At 34.8% G+C, this 23,348-nt stretch overlaps 1 protein-coding gene across 1 annotated transcript in view; it reads right to left on the bottom strand.

Annotated features, from left to right (window-relative positions):
- Positions 1 to 23,145, bottom strand: part of LOC126973008 (elongation of very long chain fatty acids protein 6) — a 65,782-nt gene extending 42,637 nt beyond the window's left edge. Inside the window, exons 1-2 of the mRNA XM_050820133.1 lie at positions 22,563 to 23,145; positions 203 to 340 (exon numbers count right to left, since the gene is read on the bottom strand). Of these exons, the coding sequence (XP_050676090.1) occupies positions 203 to 340; positions 22,563 to 22,753 (329 nt within the window). The 5' untranslated portion in view covers positions 22,754 to 23,145. The remainder of the gene's footprint in view (positions 1 to 202; positions 341 to 22,562) is intronic.
- Positions 23,146 to 23,348: the final 203 nt, after the last annotated feature.

Raw genomic sequence — 23,348 nt, 5'->3', positions numbered from 1 at the left:
AGTAACTGACACAAGAATAGACTTACGTAGGAGTGCGATGAAAAAGTCCTTATACCAAGGGAACATATTTCAGCGGAGAATGCTAACTGTATTATTGTTTTTTAATGGGGATTAGGACATTGGCGTTATTATGATAACTCCACCCCATGCACGTTCGCGCGTGTGGTTCGACATTTATTAGGAATTTTGGAGCTTTAAATACCTTGGCACACAGATGGAGTGATACAGTCCATAATTTCGTAGCACATGGACGAACTCCGGTAGCGTTCGACACGCCCCCATGATGCTGAAAGCTGCCAATGCGCTGTTCCATACTATCAGCGTCCGCCGAAGTTCAAAACTGCAATAGAATAAATCAATTATTAAAATTCAAGCGACTTTTGTAATCCTATGATGATGCGAGGACATTTCCTATTTCCTCACCGTTTATCACTCCGAGGAAATGTCCTATTTTGATAAATATTCGAAAAAAGAAAAACCGTCAACATTACGCACCCGATATTCAGTTATGTTCGGTCAATAATATATCCAAAATCAATTGCTTGCATGTAGTCGTAGATGATCTGAACTGCACGTTGAAATGAAGTGAAATTATTTATTTTTCTTTGGAATAGGGTATGGTCCAGATCTTAAATATGTCCTTTATCCAGCTTAAAATAAAAGCATGCAAAACCTTAACACTTATTTAAATATTAATATTATTGAAAGTTTAGACTTTTTTAACTCCAATATTTTTCCAGGTCATGTTAATTCTTCTGTCTAGTTGGTCTGTCTCAATTGTGTTCTTGATTTTCTTGATTTATATTCCAAGTGATATAGAGTTCTGTACGTATTCAATGGGTTTCTATTTTTTAGTTGTATTTTATATAAAGCGTGGTTTTTAGTTTTTTTTAACTATTATTTATTTTTCATTTTTTAGTCAAATTAGTGTAATGTCATCTGTCCTCGATAACCCTACAAAGTTTGAACGAAATCTAGCCGTTTAAAGTGGGTCAAAATCGCGCCCAAAGAAGTCGGTTACAAACATACAGGTGAAGCTTATATAAAGCGTATAAAAATATATTCAACCAGCCATTTGAAGAGTCTTCGTATAAACATTTTATTTGACAGTATTTTCAAGTCCGTTATTAGTAAGTAAATTTTGTTGTCCATCTTTTCTCACAAATCCATAAAAATGACGTAACTTTTATGTTGCATATTCAAGCAATTATGAGCTATTATGAGTTTAACAAATTATGTGTAACCCCTGTTTTGTTTAACCAAGAAACTTCATAAGTTCATTATAGTGTAATAATAACGACATACTAGTTATAATTATGACAAATAGGCAAGCTATCATAATATAATATTACTTAATAAGCACTTACAGCAATGACTCAACACATCATCCGATATCACCCGACACAGGATAAGTATATCCTCTACAAGGTGACTTAGGCTAGGGTTACTATGGATGCGAGTTCTGACGAAAATTTGTTCTGACGATTTCTGACGGATTCGTCAGAAGAAACAAACGCCTGGTATCCAATGACAGTGTTTACACTGGCAACGACGAACGCGTCAGAACATGCACGACGTCGTCAGAACCACTCGAGCGTTCAAACGAGTCTGATTTTGTCGCACGACCTGCGTCTGCGAATTTCGAGTGATTTGGTTTCCACCATGGATAGCGATAAATCGATCAGTCTCGTGTACGAGAACAGGTGTTTGTGGGATATGAGAGACAAAAATTATCACAACAGATAATATATTTCTCGGCAAAAGTGGGAGAAAGTTGCTACAGAACTCAACACTCTACATTTGGAACTCTCCTTTGTCGTCTCTTATAGAAAATAACTCTTTGACATGCTCTGTCTTTCCACCATTTAACAATAATAATTTAAATAATGGACTTTCAAGAAAATCAAATTCGTCCATCTTCGCTGGACGGCAGAAACGAACTGCCTATCAGAATAACAGAAAACGTGTACAGTGTAAACGCCTTGTTCTGACGAGGAGTTCGGACGTACTCGTCAGAACAAATTTTCGTCAGAACTCGCATCCATAGTAACCCTAGCCTTAGGGTCATACATTGCAGTTCAAATTCGCTCGCTATAATTAAACATTGCCCGATATGTTATCTTTGTGCTTGATTGATTCTATCTTATTAAATACAATATCGAAAAAATTCTACAATGTTATTGTCGTCTTTCTTATGACATAAGAAACCCCGCGCCAAAGATGGGAGGACGACCTGGCCAAATTCGCAAGTGACTTGGAGCCGGGTTGCCAAAGACAAAAAGAAGTGGAAAATATTGGAGTAGGCCTATGCCAAATGGCAATCAGCTGAAGACTACCTCGATTTTATATAAGTTAGATATAAAAAATTGTATTCTTTTAAGTTGAATAAAAGGCTTTACTATTATTATTACTGTCGTCTTTATTTAAGAACTTTTATGTGTATAATCACCATAATATGCTTGCATTCCTTTTCCAATATTTTGATCTCAAGGATTTGAGGTCAAGAGGTGCGGTACCAGGTTTTTGGTGGAAGAATGTTCTAAGCTAGAAGATCCTTTAATCGTATCGGTTCGGAACTAACTCGGGTATACAGCTGCAGTAGATGCGGTAGATGATTCCACAAAGTGGACGTGCGACTGTGCGAGGCAAATTTTTTTTGTTGCCGCTGTGAAGTTCTAGACATCATATGATGCGGAGTAACTGTCTCAGTTTTCGTGATGTTGACGTGATATCTCTACGCAATGCCAGAGTCAATGTCAATGAATAAAAAAAATGAATTTATCGTTCTGTGCATGTCATAATGGAAATATTTTTTTGCACCTCCATGAAGCTCGATTTTAGTCCCTGCTACGAGGGACAAAATTGGCCGATTCTCTGCCGGCAAGAAGACTTTTGTCCCTCGTACCAGGAACTAAAAGCGAGCTTTTCATCCAGGTGGGAAAAAAATCGTATACGCACCACGTGAGATAGGTAGGACATTGCCACTATTCCGCGGGTGAGTATGACCTACTTTTCTCCCTAGGCGCGTAATACACTATTATAGGAAGTGACAATAATATATCATACCTGTTGCAACAACACTTTGTAAACGTCATGAAGCTTTATCATTTCGTTAAGGGGCTCTAACATATGGAGAAAAACTTTTAAATCATAATATAACTTTTTTAACGTTTATAAGTATCTTTTCCTGAACCCGTAAAAAAAACACCCCTACTTTTATGATGCCAATCGAAAGAATGGCCAATAACTAATAACTCTTCTTAAGTAACATAGTATTTTAAAAGAAAGGAACAACGTAAAATGAATGTTTTCCTACTTTGATTGGTACGAATGAACCGATTAGATGGCCGGCCAGATCCCCAGACCTTACACCATTAGATTTCTTCTTTTGGGGATATGTGAAAGATATGCTATACAAAAAGCGATACGAGAACGTGAGCGACTTACAAACAGAATTGTGCCATAGCATATCGAGTATTCACCATAAAATGATAAAAAAGTCAACAGGCAGCGGACTCATTAAAAGATTGGCGATTTGCGTAAGACAAGAGAGATCACATTTTGAGCATTTAATTAATTAATTTACAAAAAAATACCCACTTAATTGACTAATTTCTTTTAAAATACTATGTTACTTAAGAAGAGTTATTAGTTTTTGGCCATTCTTTCGATTGGCATCATAAAAGGGTGTTTTTTTTTTAATTTAAGTCGGTTCGATTACCAGACGAGGCAAATAATTTTTAGAAAATCTTTGAATGCAGAAATATTAACTTTTAAAAATAACATAAAGTCTTCTTTCAGTAAAATAGCCTATCTTCGATATTTAAGGTACTTTCCCTTCATGTCCCATAACTTTGGGACACCTGTATATGCCTGCTTTATTACAACTCTGTGTTTCCGTCTGAAGGGCGCCGTAGCTAGTATAATTACAGGGCAAATGAGACTTAACATCTTATGTCTCAGGGTGACGAGCGTAATTGTAGTGCCGCTCAGAGTTTTTGGGTTTTTCAAGAATCCTGATAGGCACTGCATTGTAAAGGGCAGGGTGTACAAATACTATCAGTTGGACGTCCTGCTCGTCTCGTTCCGTATTAGCATAAAAAAAATATACTAATAATAATAGGTAACATCAGCTTCAATGACATATTGTTCCAATACAGGCTGCCAATGAATAAGAGTCGCGACGAACAATGGAGGAACTTCCAACTAGCCGTCACCTAACAAACACTTCTTAGAACAGCTATTTAGATCACAGCGGTCTCCATTTCCCGCAAGTGAGGCGATACGGTAATAAGGAAGTTGACGTGAAGGTATTATGTGCGTAATGTGATTATATTAATTATCATGATTGACTTCACAGATCAAGGTGAGATTTTATACATAAGTGTTGCTATGGAGCTCCTTTTGAGGGTTCCGTAGCCAAATTTTAGCTTTATTTGTATTTATTTGTCAATAATTTTTCATAACATCAAGAATTTTTTCGTAACATATGCTCCTTGTTGTTATAATGAAATTGTTTCACAGCAAAACTGTCAAACCGTGCGTCAATAAATTCTCTCATAGACATATGTCCATACAAAACAAATATGGGAAATAAAATTAATTATGGGTACCAAATCGAAATAAAAACTATCCTATCTCTCAAATTGGACTAAACTGCACTCCACGAAGTAATCGCGGACAAACAACGTGACACGTAAGCTATACATATAAATAAAATTGGAGTGTCTGTTTGTAATGTTGAAATAACCGTTTTATACTACATGTATTTGAATAAATATACGGTACATATACCAAAATAACATTTTTTGGTAGGTACATAGAAATATTACGTAATACGAAGTACATACTACATGACATACGTACTTTTTTCATTTTTAAGTCATTAGACTATCGTCATTAATTGCGACTACCACTCGTGTTTTTTGAACCTCTTAATTCAACTGATGCGTAAAATACTATAATATTGGCTAACTTGTCTTGCTTATGATGAAGTGGAAAATCTTCTTATCAGGCTGACATGACAAGCACACGCATTCATAGATGGACCCATTTAAAGGTCCAAACTCAAACCCACACGGACACACACACATACGGACACACACACATACACACACACACACATACACACTGTTTTCAGACTTGTTTTCACTGTCCGATAATTGTAAAATTTGGTTTTTATTCATTTCTGTTATTTCTATATTGTTTACTAAATAAAATGTATCTGCTAAGGAAGTTGCGAGATTACAAGTGGCCTAAGACAACTTACTGGGAAGTCTCAACCACTAAAAATGTACCTATATGTAATCTTTGAAATAAACGAAATTTATTATTTTATTTATTTAATATTCTCGAACCAAATATGTGAAGCTATACTTAGTTGGTTGTAGTTTTAAACGTAAAAGTTTTAGTTTGTGGAAAGTCATCAAAACACTAATTCCATATTTTCTTACATTGTTCTCGATTGTTTTTTTTTTAAATCTCATCGCATCATCACATTTAAATATTGAGCTCAACTATTTTTGTTACATGATAAGGAATCCACTGTAACTACTACATTATAAAGTGTTTTCCTCAATTAATTTAGTAAATAAACATTTCAAAATTATATATGATGTTATGCCCTGATTACCTGTGCACAATTTTAAATATTGTTAGATCATCTATGTAAATTACAAACTTTACAGGCATATAAAAATGTTGCTTTAGATATAATCTGTGTTGACAATATTATAGATATACAGTCGTTTTCAATAACCTATCTATCCTTAGTTTAACTTACTAGAGGTAGACAAATCTATCCTTTGACGCTTACTTACATTTAAATAACCTATCGACATAAAGCATTGGACTATAACTATATTGGACATAAGTATGGATAGATAAGATCTTGTCATTAAACGGTTACACCAATGCATCCGTAAGTTAAACTAAGGATAGATAGGTTATTGAAAACGGCCGTATAACTATATTGGACATAACTATGGATAGATAAGATCTTGTCATGAAACGGTGACAGCAATGTATCCGTAACTAGAGATACGTTATCGAAAACGGCCGTTAGACAGTGTCAGCTTCTAGATTTTAGCACGTTCGTAATGCCGGGACATAATGTCACTCAGTCACTCCGTCACAGGACTGCGGTTCTATTTTCGAAACTTGGAACATTGCTATTGGACGACTCACACGTAAGGAAACTAGGCAATGTATGGGAGACACCAGGTTCTATAATAATTTGATAGAGATACCAGCGTAGTGTAGTAGTATGCTAGGTAAATAAATATTCATGATATATCGCCATGTAATATAGGCACATGAGCGACTTTCCTAGCGGCACTGCATTGTAATGGGCAGGGCGTAGGAATCAATTAACATCAGCTGAACGTCCTTCTCGTCTCGTCCCTTATTGTCATAAAAAAGACTGTGAGAATCATAATGTCGGTACTTAAACGCCATAATCTATTAATTAACATTATTTTAATTTTAAACTTATTAGTATCGTAACTACGACATAAATCATTTGATATTTATTAAGGTTTTCCGCTTCCCATACAAACAAAGCGAACCACTAATTATATAAGTTACCCAGAATATATAATTTGTGTTATGATAATAATAATATACATGTGGGTATTTGGAAAACCGAGGCAATTAAATCTGATAAACCAGTTAAATAACGCGTATTTGACGCGTGTATTTAAATCATTCTAGAATCGTATTGGATCCTGTATTATATTATGTAAATAAATCGCAATAATTAAACGGGTTTGAATGATCGATGCTATGTCAAGGTTATGTTATAGGCTAAGATATTCCACCTCTATACCGCTAACTATAGACATCCCATCGCAAATACATTGCATACTCCCTAAACTTTCATTTAAAATAAATTTAATCAAAAAAACACATTTGTGAAGAAACGAGCGGTGGGATCTTGAAATATTAGGTAAAGCCATCAAGTACTAAAAGACTATTTATCAGTCACATGACCAAAGACGACTAAATATTGTAATTCCTCTTAGATTGAATTTCATCCGTCTACGTCATCCAGGATAGGTCGAGCGCGGCGTTCATGTGTCTATGTGATCCTAGAGTGAGGTGATCACTCATCATTTTCCAAGCCCCGGTCGGTTCATAAACTGGGCCGTATCATCCTATAGCAGCCGATCACCAACCCATTTCATCAATTTACAATTTCTAGCACATTAAGTATCTACTAATAGATAATCTCTTATTGCAAATAGCCCCAAGTACTTTTGGATAGTTGATTGGCTCAAACTATTCACAGAGTAGAAATTGTTGTAGACTTAATCTATCCCGACACCGAAAATCTTACAAAAAAAATTATCAATTGACTCTGTTCGAGAACGATGGTCTCACCGAGAAACGAGTCAGTGAATAAGATGATCAAAATAGTTTTAAGAAAACATGTGCAATAAACACAAAAATTTTTAAATCCCTCAATCCTGCCGGCGAGCAGTAATTAAAAGTAGGTAGGTGCTCCAATTATGTAGCAGGTATAACCGGACGACGGTTGTTGGTAGGCCCCCCACAAGATGGACCAACGATCTCTGGTCAAGATCGCCGGAATAGGTTGGATGAGGGCAGCGCAAGACCGATCGTCATGGCGATCTTTGAGCCCTTTGTCCAGCAGTGGACGTCTTCCGGCAGAAAAGATGATGACTCCCATTATGCTGTTGAGAAAGTTAATGCCCCCCAGTTATCATGCTGTAGTAAGTGATCACCCCCGCATATTACAAACATTTATAAGTTTGAGCTCTGCCGAGATCATACACTGGGCCGTGTAACCTTATAATAAGTATACAAATGATTTAAGTTTTCTTTAGTGTTAATTCCGCCAATATTTGTTTTTTAAAACAATTCGCCACGTGTTTCGCCTCTACAGGTCAGTCTCGTGCCAGATTTTGGCGAGACAACACGTCCTGAGTATGCCTCGTGTAGAGGCGAAACACGTGTCGAATTGTTTTAAAAAACAAATATTGGCGGAATTAACACTAAAGAAAACTTAAATCATTTGTACAATTATGGTTTTCCGCAAAGTAACGCCTAATTCAATAAATTTTCTTATAATAAGTGATAATTCCCTCACAATACATTAATTTATAAGTTCCAACGCTGCTGATATCTCATAATCTGGGCCTTGTCATTATTTTCATTTATAAGTTCGACTTTTGTTCCGATCTAACACTTAACCTTTTTTTCACGGCCTTTACATATTTAGTGCACACTAATTCGCTGCCCATTTTGAATTTAATTGCAACTTTCTAACTGCAGACGTTGGGAGGAGGAGGAGGTAACCAATCGATATACATACACACACGCCCCACACAAGTTTGAGAAAGTTTCAAGTTATGATACCCAATTGTGAAGATGTTCTGAATGTTTTAAATACGAGAATTTAAAAGATTCAGAACATGTGCCAACAATCTTATATATAAAATTCTCGTGTCACAATGTTCGTTCCCGTACTCCTCCGAAATGGCTTGACCGATTCCCATGAAATTTTGTGAGCATATTGAGTAGGTCTGAGAATCGGCCAACATCTATTTTTCATACCCCTAAATGTTAAGGGTGGTCCACACGATTTTTTTTTTTAATTTTTTTGGCATTTTTTTTTAAAAAATTTCAAAAAAATTTTCACCCATCTACGACCAACAGTTACTTTTGTATCGCGATTTTAATATCGGCAATACCACGTTTGCTGGGTCAGCTAGTTTTTATATATTACTAGCTGACTCGACAGACATTATGTACATAATAAATGAAATACTGTTTTTTATGCAATGTCACTAATATTTCATAACATCAAGAATAATTTCGTAAAATATGCTCCCTGTTGTTATAATGAAATTGTTTCACGGCAGAACTGTCAAACCGTGCGTCAATAAATTTTCTCGTAGAAAATACGTCCATACAAAACAAATATTGAAAATAAAAATAATTATGGGTCCCAAATCGAAATAAAAACTATCCTATCTCTCAAGTTGGACTAAACTGCACTCCATGAAGTAATCCCCATTGAAATCCGTTCATTAGTTTAGGAGTCCATCGCGGACAAACAACTTGTCACGTAATTTATATATATTAAGATAATATATATGTCATAAGTAACTACCTATTATTGAGCTGTAACCGGCATGCGCTGCATTGGCACGTTATGTATAAAGAAATATAGGCAAATGAAGAGTAGGAAAAATATTTCATTTAAATAATATGTACTTATATGCACAGAGTTTTTAGGCAAGGAAATACCGCGCCGCGGACTCATATATCTGAACACAGGAAACAAACATTGAAACATTGATTTTTATATTTATACTAGCTGACCTGCAAACGTTGTATTGCCGATATTAAAATCGCGATACAAAAGTAACTGTTGATCGTAGATGCTGGCTCATAATCAAATTTAAAAAAAATGTCAAAAAAATAAATTCGTGTGGACCACCCTTAACACTTAAGGGGATGAAAATTCTAAATTCCGATTATCAGACCTACCCAATATGCACTCAAAATTTCATGACAATCGGTCAAGCCGTTTCGAAGGAGTTTAACTACAAACACCGCGACATGAGAATTTTATATATTAGATATAGGTAATATTACGCACTCTCTGTGATGTCCATATTCGTATTCGTTAACAAAATATAGGGTGTACATTTTGTCTTTATTTTCTAGGAGATATGAACTCAATGGCTCCGCCTTACACAAAAGGCAACTTCAAAACTCATTCTATTCAGCAGAACAATATTGTGACTCAAAAGAATAAAGGATTTTGACATTGCATTCAAGATAATTCTTGTCTTGACCTTAATATTTTTTTTATAATTTATCAAATTATATTTTTTTTAAATATACATTTTTGCATGCTACCGGTAATGGCTATATAGGAGATGCTTTAACCTACAATAAGACCAAATTTGTACCTGCCTATCTAAAGGCTAAGAAATGAATATAAATTTGAATGAAGCAAGCTCAAATTATAGATAGACTAACGGCCGTTCTCAATATACTATCTACAGATAGAGATAAATTACTAACTTCTACTGTCAGTAATCTGAAGCTGTCCCAATATACCCGATTCTTATCGCCATATATTGGGACGCGTGAATTGCAATTTTCTTACAAACTTCTATCGCTGGTAAGCTATACGTCCTCCTATTGACAGACAGCGTGTACAGATAAGGCGAATTACCGTCGATAAGTTTATTGGGGCAGAAAAGTCAGCGATAGTTACGATTTTTATCTCAAGTAGACCACAACCGGAGATAAAAATTGGGAACGGCTGTAATAAGATAAGCGTACAGCTCAGCTAGGGTTGCCGACCGTACTATAAAATAGAGTATGCTAAAATACTCAATATTACGCAATGTTTAGTATACTAGTGCCGGTTTTGTTAAATTATGCAAACCCATTATCAAAACCAAAAGTTGACTATTAACTGTTAATATGATGGTATCCCCAATTCCAATCTAATGGTTTAGCGCTAATAACCTATTGTTAAATAGCAAGTTAACGAAATATATACAATTTACCGTACCAAATGTCAAAAATGTTGATGCAAGTGTTTTGTTAAACTGAGAGGTGATAGAACCAGTGGAATCTGATATATTTCTTGGCATTACTCTGGATTCCAAATTTCAATGGGGCCATATTGAAGGACTGGCGAAAAGACTTAGTTATATTCTTGATAATGTAATGTATGTTCATAGGCACATAAGTGAATTTGCTAGAAACTGTCATAACCATAATGTTAACACCAGGAACAGACATAAGCTTATAATGCCTACTACTCGGCCAAGTCGAGTTAGTAAGTCTTTTGTGGGGCATTGTACCTATATGCTTTTACAAGAAGATCCCAGAAAATGTTCAAAACAAAAGTATTGCGTTATTCAAAAGAATTGTTAAGAAACGTTTGTGTGGTAAAGGTTACTATAACATAAACGACTTCCTTAATGATACCACAGATTGGGAAAGGAGCGACCGCCCTCAGGCTATTATATAATAAGTAAACATATTTTTTGATGAAAAAAAAAGCCCGCTGACATTTTTGCGCCTATTATTCTCAGGCCTGAGGCATTCATTTTGTTATTATTAATCACTTATTGAAAGTCAAAAAAAACTACCACTCACTCCAAAAATGAATGCCTCAGGCCTGAGAAGAATGGGCGCAACAAATTCAGCGGGCTTTTTTTTTAAATCAAAAATATGTTTTACAATTAAAGTAACATTTACAAAGTAACATTGTACAATTAAACTTATTATTTAATAGCCTGAGGGCGGTCGCTCCATTCCCAATCTGTGGTATCATTAAGAAAGTCATCTATGTTATAGTAACCTTTACCACACAAACGTTTTTTAACAATTCTTTTAAATAACGTAATACTTTTGTTTTGTAATGTATGCGATTATTAGAGTAATAATCAACAAGTAAATCCTGCATCATCCGAGGCAGACTAAAACACACATTTCAGTACAGACATTAAGTTTTCCGTTCATACATTAATAAAACAGTTTAAATGGTCAGCTCGCGTCTCGTTTCCTACACCTACAAGGTTTTCAGGAAAACGTAATGACATAATAGAGTTAATGTAAGCTCGTTTGTTGATGTTATGTCACATTAGTCGTCGAGGACGCCAGGGGCCGTTCAACTGTGCTCGCCACTACCGAATCGACTAGCTATTTTTTACACAATTTTGTCTCACATCTTAATATATATAAATTACGTGACACGTTGTTTGTCCGCGATGGACTCCTACACTAATGAACGGATTGAAATGGGCATTACTTCATCGAGTGCAGTTTAGTCCAACTTGAGAGATAGGATAGTTTTTATTTCGATTTGGGACCCATATTTTTTTTTTCAATATTTGTTTTGTATGGACATATATTCTATGAGACAATTTATTGACGCACGGTTTGACAGTTCAGCTGTGAAACAATTTCATTATAACAACAGGGAGCCAAATTGCAAAATTGCCAAATTCATAAAAACAAGCATTTTATTTAAAATGTATAGAACAACATCTGTCGGGTCAGCTAGTATTTATATATGTACATAACACATTAAAAAAAATATAATAATAATATTGACACACTCTTACACAAATTATCTTGCCCCAAACTAGGCATAGCCTAGGCTATGGGTACAAGACAACGATATATTGAATACAATATACTTACTTTAACCCACATAAATACATATAAACATCCATGACTCGGAAACAAACATTCACATTCATCATATAAATGTCTGCACCTACCGGGATTCGAACCCGGGACCAATGAGTTATAGGGTCAAAGGTAAAAAACTTCTATAATGATAAGTTATAATACAATCAATAATACCATCTGATCCTGTTGATATTATTGTTTTCCTGTAAGTCAATTATATGCCGTTTCTACTTCCTTCAACTATAACTTCAAATTCGCGCACCGTTCCTAAAATTCCAAATTCCTTAAGGCGACACTAAATGCCGGCGAACTTGAGCGATATGTGTTCACGGCTCCTATGTAACAAAGCCAATATTTTCAAAATTCTTGCGTCGAAAATTTAACATTTTAACAGGCGCAAACAGTTTAATTGCTTACAATCCTCATTATTGATTACTAATCTTAATAAATGTACCAACACAAAAAAGTAAAAGCTATAAGAACAACTTTTATGAGAGTAGTACACTAAACAAATGCATCATGCCGAGAAAAAACTTGTTTAACTGCAAACAAAACTGGTGATTCATAATAGCTCTGGAGTGTTAAGTTTAACTAACAGCAAGCATTAGCAACCTACAAGTAAGACTTAAGGGTATGTGTAACAGGATAAAGTAGTGTTTATAGCTCCAAATGCTACATTTTCACCACAAAACTCGTCTAAAAAACCCTGCCTTCGCCTTAAGGTATAATAAGTTGAGTTTTAATTGAGTGTATGATGTTACCCTAAATAGATTCTTATTTATAGTGTAGTAGATACAGAGGTCGAACTCGTAATTAAACAGGTCAAATACGTGTCGTGTCGAACTAAGTTATTTCTCTTTTGTTTCTGGAATGGGAGGTCAGACACGCTTGCAGATCAGAAGCGACTGGCAATGCACACCAAGATAATGGCAGTTATTCCACAAAAAACTGGCGGCTGTCAAAGTGCTTTTGTGCCAGTTTGACATTCGCCATTTTGGCGCTGTTGGCCATGTAGCGAGAGTCTGCGGTACTAACACTAGTGATGACAACCAATTAACTAATAACTTATTACTGCTAAACAAACATTGATAGGAAAACTATTTACAAAAAATAAATGTGTACTTTACTACGTTGATTCCTGAAGTATAATTAAGACTGTAAACGACTGAAATTAATTCAAAATGCATAAATAATACTTCAGATTACTATACGCTTCTCTCGCAACCATTTGTATTATACGTCAGAATTAGTTGTCTGGACGCTCGCAAGTGGCGCTTCAAATAGGCACAAAAAAATTGCTGTCAAACATATGGAACAGCTTGCCCAGTGGTATTTATATACAGGTCAGTAACTGCAATGCTATGCTTGTCAAAAAGGTAAAATTTTGACATATCGGTATTCCGCTAAGCAGGCCTGTTGCAGATATTTTGCAGGAACGTTGCGGTGCAGGAATAGCTATTCCACTAATAAAACTGCACTGCAACTGCACGCTTACTGCAAAATCATCGTATTCTTTATTTAAAATTATTTGAACAGTAATGACAGCAATTTTCTTGCTGTTATTTTGCAGGCAAGTAACTTTTGCATTGTAATTTTGGGAAGTTTTAAATCATCAGATCAGATAAATGTTTGAATTACTGATATGCCGATAGATAATACACTAATTTTAATTATGTAACATATCATCATCAGCCGTAAGACGTCCACTGCTGGACAAAGGCCTCCCACAAAGATTTCCACGACGATCCGTCCTGCGTTGCCTTCATCCAAAGTATTCCGGCGATCTTTATCGTCGGTCCATCTTGTCAGGTCTACCAACACTGCGTCTTCCGGTACGTGGTCGCCATTTTAAATTAGACTTAACATCTTATGTCTCAAGGTGACGAGCGCAATTGTACTGCCACTCAGAAATTTTGAGTTTTTCAAGAATCCTGAGCGGCAAATGTAATGGGTAGGGCGTTTCAATTACCATCAGCTGAACGTCCTGCTCGTCTCGTCCCTTATTTTCATTTAAAAAAAAATTCGAGGACTTTACTGCCCCAACGGCCATCCGTCCGTCGAACTATGTGCCCTGCCCACTGCCACTTCAGTTTCGCAATCATTTAATCATTGTTAATGTAATATCCCAACATACGTTAGTTGTTCATAAATTCTAGAGCAAGCAAATGGCGCTTATCTCCAAAATAGGTGTTATTTAAACAGATTTTATTCCGTCTTACTAAGCTATACGTCTTCCTATAGACAGACAGCGTGTACGGATAAGGTGAGTTACCGTCGATAAGTTTATTGGGACAGAAAGTTACGATTTTTATCTCAAGTAGGCCACAAACGGAGATAGACTGAATATTGGGAACGGTCGTAAATGCACGTCTAGTAGGTACTTTTTATGTTACTTATTGTACTGTTGTGTTTCTGTTTGAAGAGTATAGGTCCCACTGCCAGTATAATTGCATCCATAACACATTCTATCTTTAGTGTTACGTTATCACGTTACACTACGTAACATGTTACTAATAACGCAAGATAAAAGTTTTATCATGTATGAGTCAGATCATATCGATCCAATCGCTGTATCGTATCAAGTCCCGGATCTATTTCGTTATATGGACTGATATCAATTTGAAACGTGTTTCGCCTCTACACGAGGCATTCTCAGGGGATGTTGATGTGCCAAATTCTGGCACGAGACTGATACCATTCATTAAAGACACATCATAGCGGAATTTACACTTAAGAAAACTCAAACATTTGGATACATCGATATTCGACAAATAATTGTGAGTGACGAGAAGGTGCCCTCCAAGCAAACAACGGAGAATCGGACGGCACTCGACGATCGTTGGTCGGGCTGATTACTTATGGAAGTAGGCAAGAATACATTCACTCAGGTACCGGATACCCAAAAGCAGGACTTGATAAAGCTTACTATAGCCTCAACGCTGGGGAAATTTCCAAACTGTAGATGAAACCAGCTTTCCGCACTTCGTGTATAACAACTACAAGTTTGTGAATGAAGGTTGGCGGTTATTTTGTAATGTATACTGAAATAATGATACAAATGTACAGACATGAACCGAGGATTTAACCTGTTTACGCTACATAGAGGACAAATAATAATATAAAACATACGATTTAGAATATACTAGAATAGAGACGAGCTGACAGTCCGATAATGACATTTTTATTATGACATTAAGGGACGAGACGAGCAGGGCATTCAGCTGATGGTAATTGATACGCCCTTCCCATACATTGCAGTGCCGCTCAGGATTCTTGAAAAACCCAAAAAATCTGAGCGGCATTACAATAATTGCGCTGGTCACTTTGAGACAACATGTTAAGTCTCATTTGCCCAGTAATTTCAGTAGCTGCGGCACCCTTCCGACCGAAACACAATAATGCTTACACATTACTGCTTCACGGTCGAAATAGGCGCCGATGTGGAACCCATAATCTAGCCGGCATCCTGTGTAAAGGAAACTCCCACTGGCGACATTGATTTAAACCATGTCTGCTAGTGATTTATTATTCAAAATACTTAGCATGTCACTTGACATAAATTGTTAATATGTCAGTTGACTTTGTAAATCAAAATCGGTTACATTAACAATATATTCCTTTTCTATACATACGGTATTTTACTAGCATGACCCCATGCTGCTGAAATTGATATAGTGTTTGCTCTGCAAAAGAGAGCTGTTCGTGCTATATATCAGCTTGGTTATAGACAGTCTCTCAAAGTAAATTTAAACAAATAAATATTATGACTGTTCATTGTCAGTACATTTATGAAAATTTAATATACGTTCACAAAAAGCGTCACCTTTTTGCTCTTAATAGTGATTTTCATTATTATAACACTAGAAATAAGAGATTGCTTGTAACTAATTCTAGTAGGCTTCATAAGATACATAATAGCTTTAAGGGTAAATGTATACACTTCTATAATGTGTGGCTGGGACGCCACTGTTCAGGCATTATCTATAAATAAATTTAAATGTTTTATAAAAAACAATGGCTCTGTCGTAAATCCTATTACTCCACAGCTGAATATCTAAATGATCGGACAGCCTGGGACTAGATTGTGATTACTTTATAACGATAGAAATGACTGTACAATATTGTATATTTTTATTGAAAAGAGCGCAAAAAAAGAATGCTGGGAGAGTTTCTTGCGTTGATTCTTCTCTCTCAGAGCGCCATTTGTTTCCGAAGCGGTAGTAGTATCTAGTAGTATTAGAAATGACATCAAATAGAATTTTAAAGGATTCAATTTTGAGAAAATAAATGCCTTTTATGCCTTTATCTTGCTGTATCTCCGTTAAAGTGTACATCCCTCTCGCACGCCTTGTTTATCAATACGCTATATTGTAAGTACGATCTAATCAATCATCGGATCATTAATCATAATTTCTTATTAGTGTTGCCCCGACCTCTATCTCCGACACGAACATTGATAAGAGTCAATAATGGCCCAGTATTGTTATCAGTCATTTATTATTCAATACTAAGGTTACCGCGATGATATAACACATCGGGGGAAAGGCGTTTTCGCATGTAGTATGTATAAACTTGTAATAAAAACTCTTTGGCTGTACTGTATGCATCTAATATATAAAATTCTCGTGTCATGGTGTTTAACTTTGAACTTCTCCGAAACGGCTTGACCGATTCTCATAAAATTTTGAGTGCATATTGGGTAGGTCTGAGAATCGGACAATGTCTATTTTTCATCCCCCTAAATGTTAAGGGTGGTCCCGTCTTTTTTTTTTATTATTATTTTGACATTTTTTTAAATTTGTTTGATTATGAGTTAGCATTGAAAAATACATACAACTTCAAATTTTCACCCATCTACAATCAACAGTTACTTTTGTATCGCGATTTTAATATCGGCAATACAACGTTTGCTGGGTCAGCTAGTTTAAGTATATAAATGTAGAGAATTTACTCGTATACTACAAAAAAAATCTATTTTAAACTAATCTTAATATATATAAATCTGGTGTCCTCATGGGAAACAAATTTCCCGTGAACTCCTAACCTAATGGAGTGCAGTTTAGTCCAACATGAGAGATTCGGTCATTCGCTTGAGTCGACAACGTCGCACGAGTTGCGCATACTATTTTTTATTAGAAATGAGACGATTTATGTATTATTACCGACTCCATTTTCGATTTTTAAACGTTTGTAACTTAAATTATAATATAATAGGTATTAGTGTTCTTCATACATGTTGTAAGCACATATAATTATTAGCTTTTTTTGCAAAATTTTTGCTAATTAGCATAAATTAATATTACAAATATATATATATATAACAAAAATAAGATTAGCTAATCTAGAGGTCCAATCTAGAGGAACTTCCACTTTAAAGACTTTCAATATATAAGTATGTAGTTTAATATAAGCAATTTTATTAAAATGAACACATGCATGCACATGCAAAATGACCCGACAGACGCTCTTCTGTCAATAGGGAAAAAAATTACGTGTGAAGTGTTTGGAAATAATATAGTCCATCTGAAATGTGTAATCTTAATTAATTAATAAAAAATGAAATAAAACGTATTTCTTAATGATAATACCCTTCAACTACCGTTCCTTGTTTGTAGTAGGCATGAGTAGGAGTTTGTAGTAGGTAGAAGATGCGGGAGGGAGGGCCATATCGCATCAAGCAATTAAATGGTGAAAAAGAGAAAAATATCCAATTTATTTAAAATGATAAGGAATAATATGGTATTTGTGGAAACAGCTTTTACATTACCGCTTTATAATGCCAAAATTTAAAGTATTAACATGGACATTGTATGTTATCCTTAAGAGATAGACATGCTTCCCTGACTTTTCTGTAGACCTATATATCTCAAATTCAAATATTTTTATTCAAAATAGGATTTAAAATCACTTATTGAACGTCAAAAACTACCACCCATTCAAAAGAGACTGCCTCAGACCTGAGACGAATGGGCGCAAGAAACTCAGCGGGCTTTTTTTCTTTAATATAAAATATGGATTACAATGTAATATCGTACAATAAACATTTGTAATTAAGAGCCTGAGGGTGTTCGCTTCATTCCCAGTCCGTGGTGTCATTAAGAAAATCGTTTATGCTATAATAACCTTTCCAACCTTTTTAACGGTTTAACAGCGTTTTCGTTGAAAGCTCCCAGGCGGCTCATTTTTTCTGACTTCTCCAACAAATATCGCTAATATATCTAAAAAATTAAGAAATTATATAACAAGAGATCCTTCCTCGAGAGCCATCCATTGTTGAAAACAGTATGAAAATCGATGCCGTAGTTTTTAGAGTTTATCGCGAACAGACATACAGACAGACGCGGCGAAGGACTTCATTTAATAATATATAATGATATAGCCAGGTTGTATATTATTCATAATATTATAACTGACAAATTTCGTTCAAATTACAATTTATTTCAGTTAAATTTATTTATAAATCGATTACCCCGCCACCAGTAAGCTTCATACATTGATACATTATCATTATGTTCATAATTTTAGTAGATAATAATATTCTATTATAAAACACCAAAAAATTAACGCTTTCCCGCAATAATTAGTGAAGTAGTGAGCGGCGGCTTTGACGCAAAATTGAAATAAACATAAAAAAAATGTAATCTCCTTATAATATTAGTAGTAATTAGACTTCACATACAAATTGCCTACGTATTTGCCCATAACTGAGGGTTGTAGCATGCAAATGTCAGCAGACACAAAGATTTAAGTAGATACAGGATTTAGGTTCTACGTATTTCGATACAATATGTAGGAAAAAATTGTTTTTTTTTTTACTAATTGCAAATGCAGTTTGGCTTTCTGTATTAGCACGAAATATTTAATTTATTTTATGTTTAAATAAATAATGGACAGTTTCTGTGAATGCACTTTTTTTTGCAAAATGTATGTTATTCTCCTTGATGTTATCACTAACGTGCCGACACGACAGACATACCCCCCTTATTCATAATAGTCTGCTAACTTAAGGCATTGCTAATTCTCACTCTTTCTTCTTCTATTGACCTAAGTCAGAATGAGAAAAAACACTCCTTGGCCGCTGTTTTAAGTTAGCGGACCATTATGAATAAGGGGGTAAGTGAAAAACACTATGTTATCTAGGTATAGGAATTTAAACAGGGGCGAAGCTACCGCCGTATCGATTACACGGGGCCCCCGGGCCACGGGGTCCTCCGACGCGCGTAAGTAAAAATTAAAAAAATCTTTTGCTACTTGCCGAAAAAAAGGCAAGAAGAATGTATACTTAATTTAATAAATAATAATAATTCTATATTTGCATAATGTATGTATTAAAGTTAACAATAAAATCCTATATACGAATCAACACATTAGCCATTATATAATATATAAAATTCTCATGTCGCGGTGTTTGTAGTTAAACTCCTCCGAAACGGCTTGACCGATTCTCATGAAATTTTGAGTGCATATTGGGTAGGTCTGAGAATCGGACAACATCTATTTTTCATCCCCCTAAATGTTAAGGGTGGTCCACACGAATTTTTTTATCATTTTTTTTTAAATTTGTTTGATTATGAGTCAGCATTAAAAAATACATACAACTTCAAATTTTCACCCATCTACGATCAACAGTTACTTTTGTAATATTTCATTGTTGTGTTATATTAGCATCTACACAAAATATACATGTCATATACATAATATGTAGTCAAAGTTGAACACAAAATTATAAAAAAGAAAATCAAAAATGTAAAAAGTCAGTGCTGTATGCTTTGTATGTAAGTTGCGTGTAAAAAAATTGGAAAAAGTGATTAATATTTCTTTAAATTTTATGAATGTTTTTGTTCTGTGAGAAACCCTTCATAAGGGCCAAAGTAAATTTATATAAACGTTTTTGAATTTATCCAGTTTAAAAGTATTTACATATAAATAAATTATTCCAATGATTTAGTAGTCACACTCCTAATAAGCATTTTATACCTATTATCTCTACATGTTGCGCATTTGACTGAAGATCGGTCCCGATCTGGTAATAATAATATTTTTTGATGGACACCGAATATGGTCCGCTACCACAAACATTCAAGAGCGAGTTGGAGTCACAAAGTGTCCCCGCACCATGGTTCAAGATATACCCATGTATAAGTATATGTACTTGATAAATGTATGTTATTGATTTTTCTATATTCCAAATAGGATTTTAAATCACTTATTGAAATTTAAAAACCATTCGAAAATATATCCCTTAGACCTGAGAAGAATGTGCACAAAAAACTAAATAAAAGTTTATTTTGTCAGAACAAAATAAATTAGCTGTTAAGCTAATAGATGTAATACTACGAATAGAACACGAAACAAAACACAAAAAGTTCCATCTTTGGGTGCCGCAAGAGCTCATTGAAAGAAACCGAATAAACTGGATACTAATTTATGATTCTTTATTGAGACATAATTAAACCAAAGCGTTTTCAAAGAGATTGATATCAACTGGCAATGGTAAGTGGATCACATACAACCCTTTATACTTCAGCATGTAAAAGGTAAAGGGAGCCAAAGTACAGCCTATAGTTAAATTAGATTTTTTTTTCTGTTCATCCTTCAGTACAAAAAACTTAATTTTCAACTGCCATTTCACATTATTTAGATTTTCATTGTTTTTTATTTAATTAATAACTTAAGTTGTGACATATTATTAACTAATTATTAGCATTAATTGTAACCTATGTGGGTTTTTTAGATGTCAAGTTGACCTAGTTTTGTGTATACATAAATGGTAATATGATAAATAAAACAAAAAAAGATAATTCCTTTATTTAGGGCTCATATTCATATCTTATTATGTATAACAAGCAAAACTTCATATCAGAAATACTCATAACTCCTGACTTCAATTATGGCTACACATCAAGAATAAATAATAAATTGCACTTTACAGAATTTTTGGGTTTTGATTACAGCCTTGTTTTACAGTGGCACAATGGCCCAATCAAGAGGCTAAGTGTGTAAACAGCCCAGCTAAGCTAACTAACTAACAGCTGTCTTTACCAACAAGAATTATTTAGTCCGGGGTGGAATTTTAGGGCAAAACTATCAATGTACGTTAAAATAATTATGAACAAATGTGGCTTTTGGGTTAGCTGTTGAGGATGATAAGGTTGATGTTTAGGCCTGGGCTTAAGATAAACATTTATTTTATGAGATATACTGATATAATAAATTCATCATTACTTATATAAAGGAAAAGTTGACTATAAATAATAATAGAGCCAACTTTAAATTTACGATCCAATATAATACCAAGATTTAGATAGGAATACTTTTTAGTGTGTGATAGACGAAAAACAATGAAGCAATGTCCCTATGCCACACTTAGTAATTGAGCAGTTTATATCTACTAATGGATCCCCAACAATTAGGTGTTTGATCTCTGTGTTGCACACAGTTAAGATGTGTGCACCAAACTAGAGAAGAGTGCAAGACTCCATATGAAGTGGCCAGCTAGAAGTGCTTTGCATTAATTATGATGACTTTCTTCAAGGCTAAATTGGCTTTGCATTTGAATTGGTGCTTGACACTACTCATGTGAAACCTCTATGTCACCCCTGTTTTCTATGCGGCAAGAGGATATCTTTTTTTACCTTTTATAACATGAAAAACACAGTAATTAAGCAAGTCTATCCAGTCTATTTTAAAAGACAAATATGTTAAATAGTTGGGATGGTTTTTAAATCATCTAATCTGTCTCTGTAGTATGAAATCAAATAACCCAATTCTAGGTATCTACCGAAAGCAGTCAATGAGAGTGGTGTCACAGTGAGGGACACTTCGCTGAGAACAGGGATAATTATTAATAAAAATTGTAATAGCTCTACAGATAATTATTTGATAACAACAAAACTTTTAATTAACAATATAGTAAGATAAGAAATTTGATGTATTAAAAAATGTATTGATATCACCAAGTTTTGCATGTCACTAAAAAGTTTATTATTAATTAAAATTTAATAACATTTAATGACAATTTTAATTAATATCGCATAAAACATTTTAATAGCTTATTCCTTTCAGGTGCTGCAGGTTTATGAAAAATTGAAGACAAAGTAAAGCAAATAGTAAGATTGTTATAGTGTTATCACATGTCACGTAGGTCAAAATAATACCGGGATCACGCTATCGAATCTGTTACTAATCCATCATGTTCGGCGAATCCGGAATTTACATAGTTCGACACGTTTTACATAATCATGACATCACGTACCCATTCATCTCAGATCTTGGGAGATTCACTATTACTTCTGATTAATTTATATTGTAATGCAGCACTTTCACCATTAATATTAAATTATGGAAGCCAATTAGCAAAGTATACATACCCCGGACGGTTCTGCATGTAGTATTGACCACCAAAAATAAATGCCATATAAATCCCGACATAATAAAACGCGACCGTCCAATTCTCGGTCATCCATTTTTTATAATCATGATGTATAAAATCATTTTCAAATTCGAAAATATAAGAGTAGTTGGGCGTTACATCTAGGTTATAAGTCATCGATGACTCCATGTTTCGGGTGAAAGTCTTTCTTCGTGGCACTTAAACTTTATGAGCACAGTCGAGGTAATTTAACACAAATAAGACCGGTAAAAATTAATATTTATTGTCCATTGATTACTTCAGAAATTATTTGAAATGGGCGGTAAGGTTTAACGCCTTATGTGCACTGTAGGCCTATTGGTTATTACAGATATTAAATACGCGGAGACAATACGTCTGTTTTATGACGCTTAAAGAAAGAATTCCCGTCGTCACCACACAACGGAAGAGAAAACTATAAATGTAAAATGAACAACCATTTGTTCGAAACGGAAAAGACTTCCCACTCCCTTGACCGACACTGACCGCCCAATACTGTGGTCCAACTCGAACTCGAGTTCGAGATGAACGATCAACGTTTCTTAAACAATCATGAATCAACATTTGAACACTGACTGATCTGTCAATGTCAATCATATTTGATGACAGTTCTTGCCACTCCTGTCAAGGAATTTTTGGCTCGCACGTTCCGTGCATACGCCCCTTTCAAGTTTCCTTGACTTTAATTCAGCAGAGAGGATTTCTTGTACGTTTAACTCAATTAAAGTGTTTTTATTTTTAATAT

Source organism: Leptidea sinapis, chromosome 28 (genome assembly GCF_905404315.1).
Source record: "Leptidea sinapis chromosome 28, ilLepSina1.1, whole genome shotgun sequence".
NCBI lineage: Eukaryota > Metazoa > Arthropoda > Insecta > Lepidoptera > Pieridae > Leptidea > Leptidea sinapis.
This window is presented reverse-complemented; position numbering and strand designations above follow the sequence as displayed.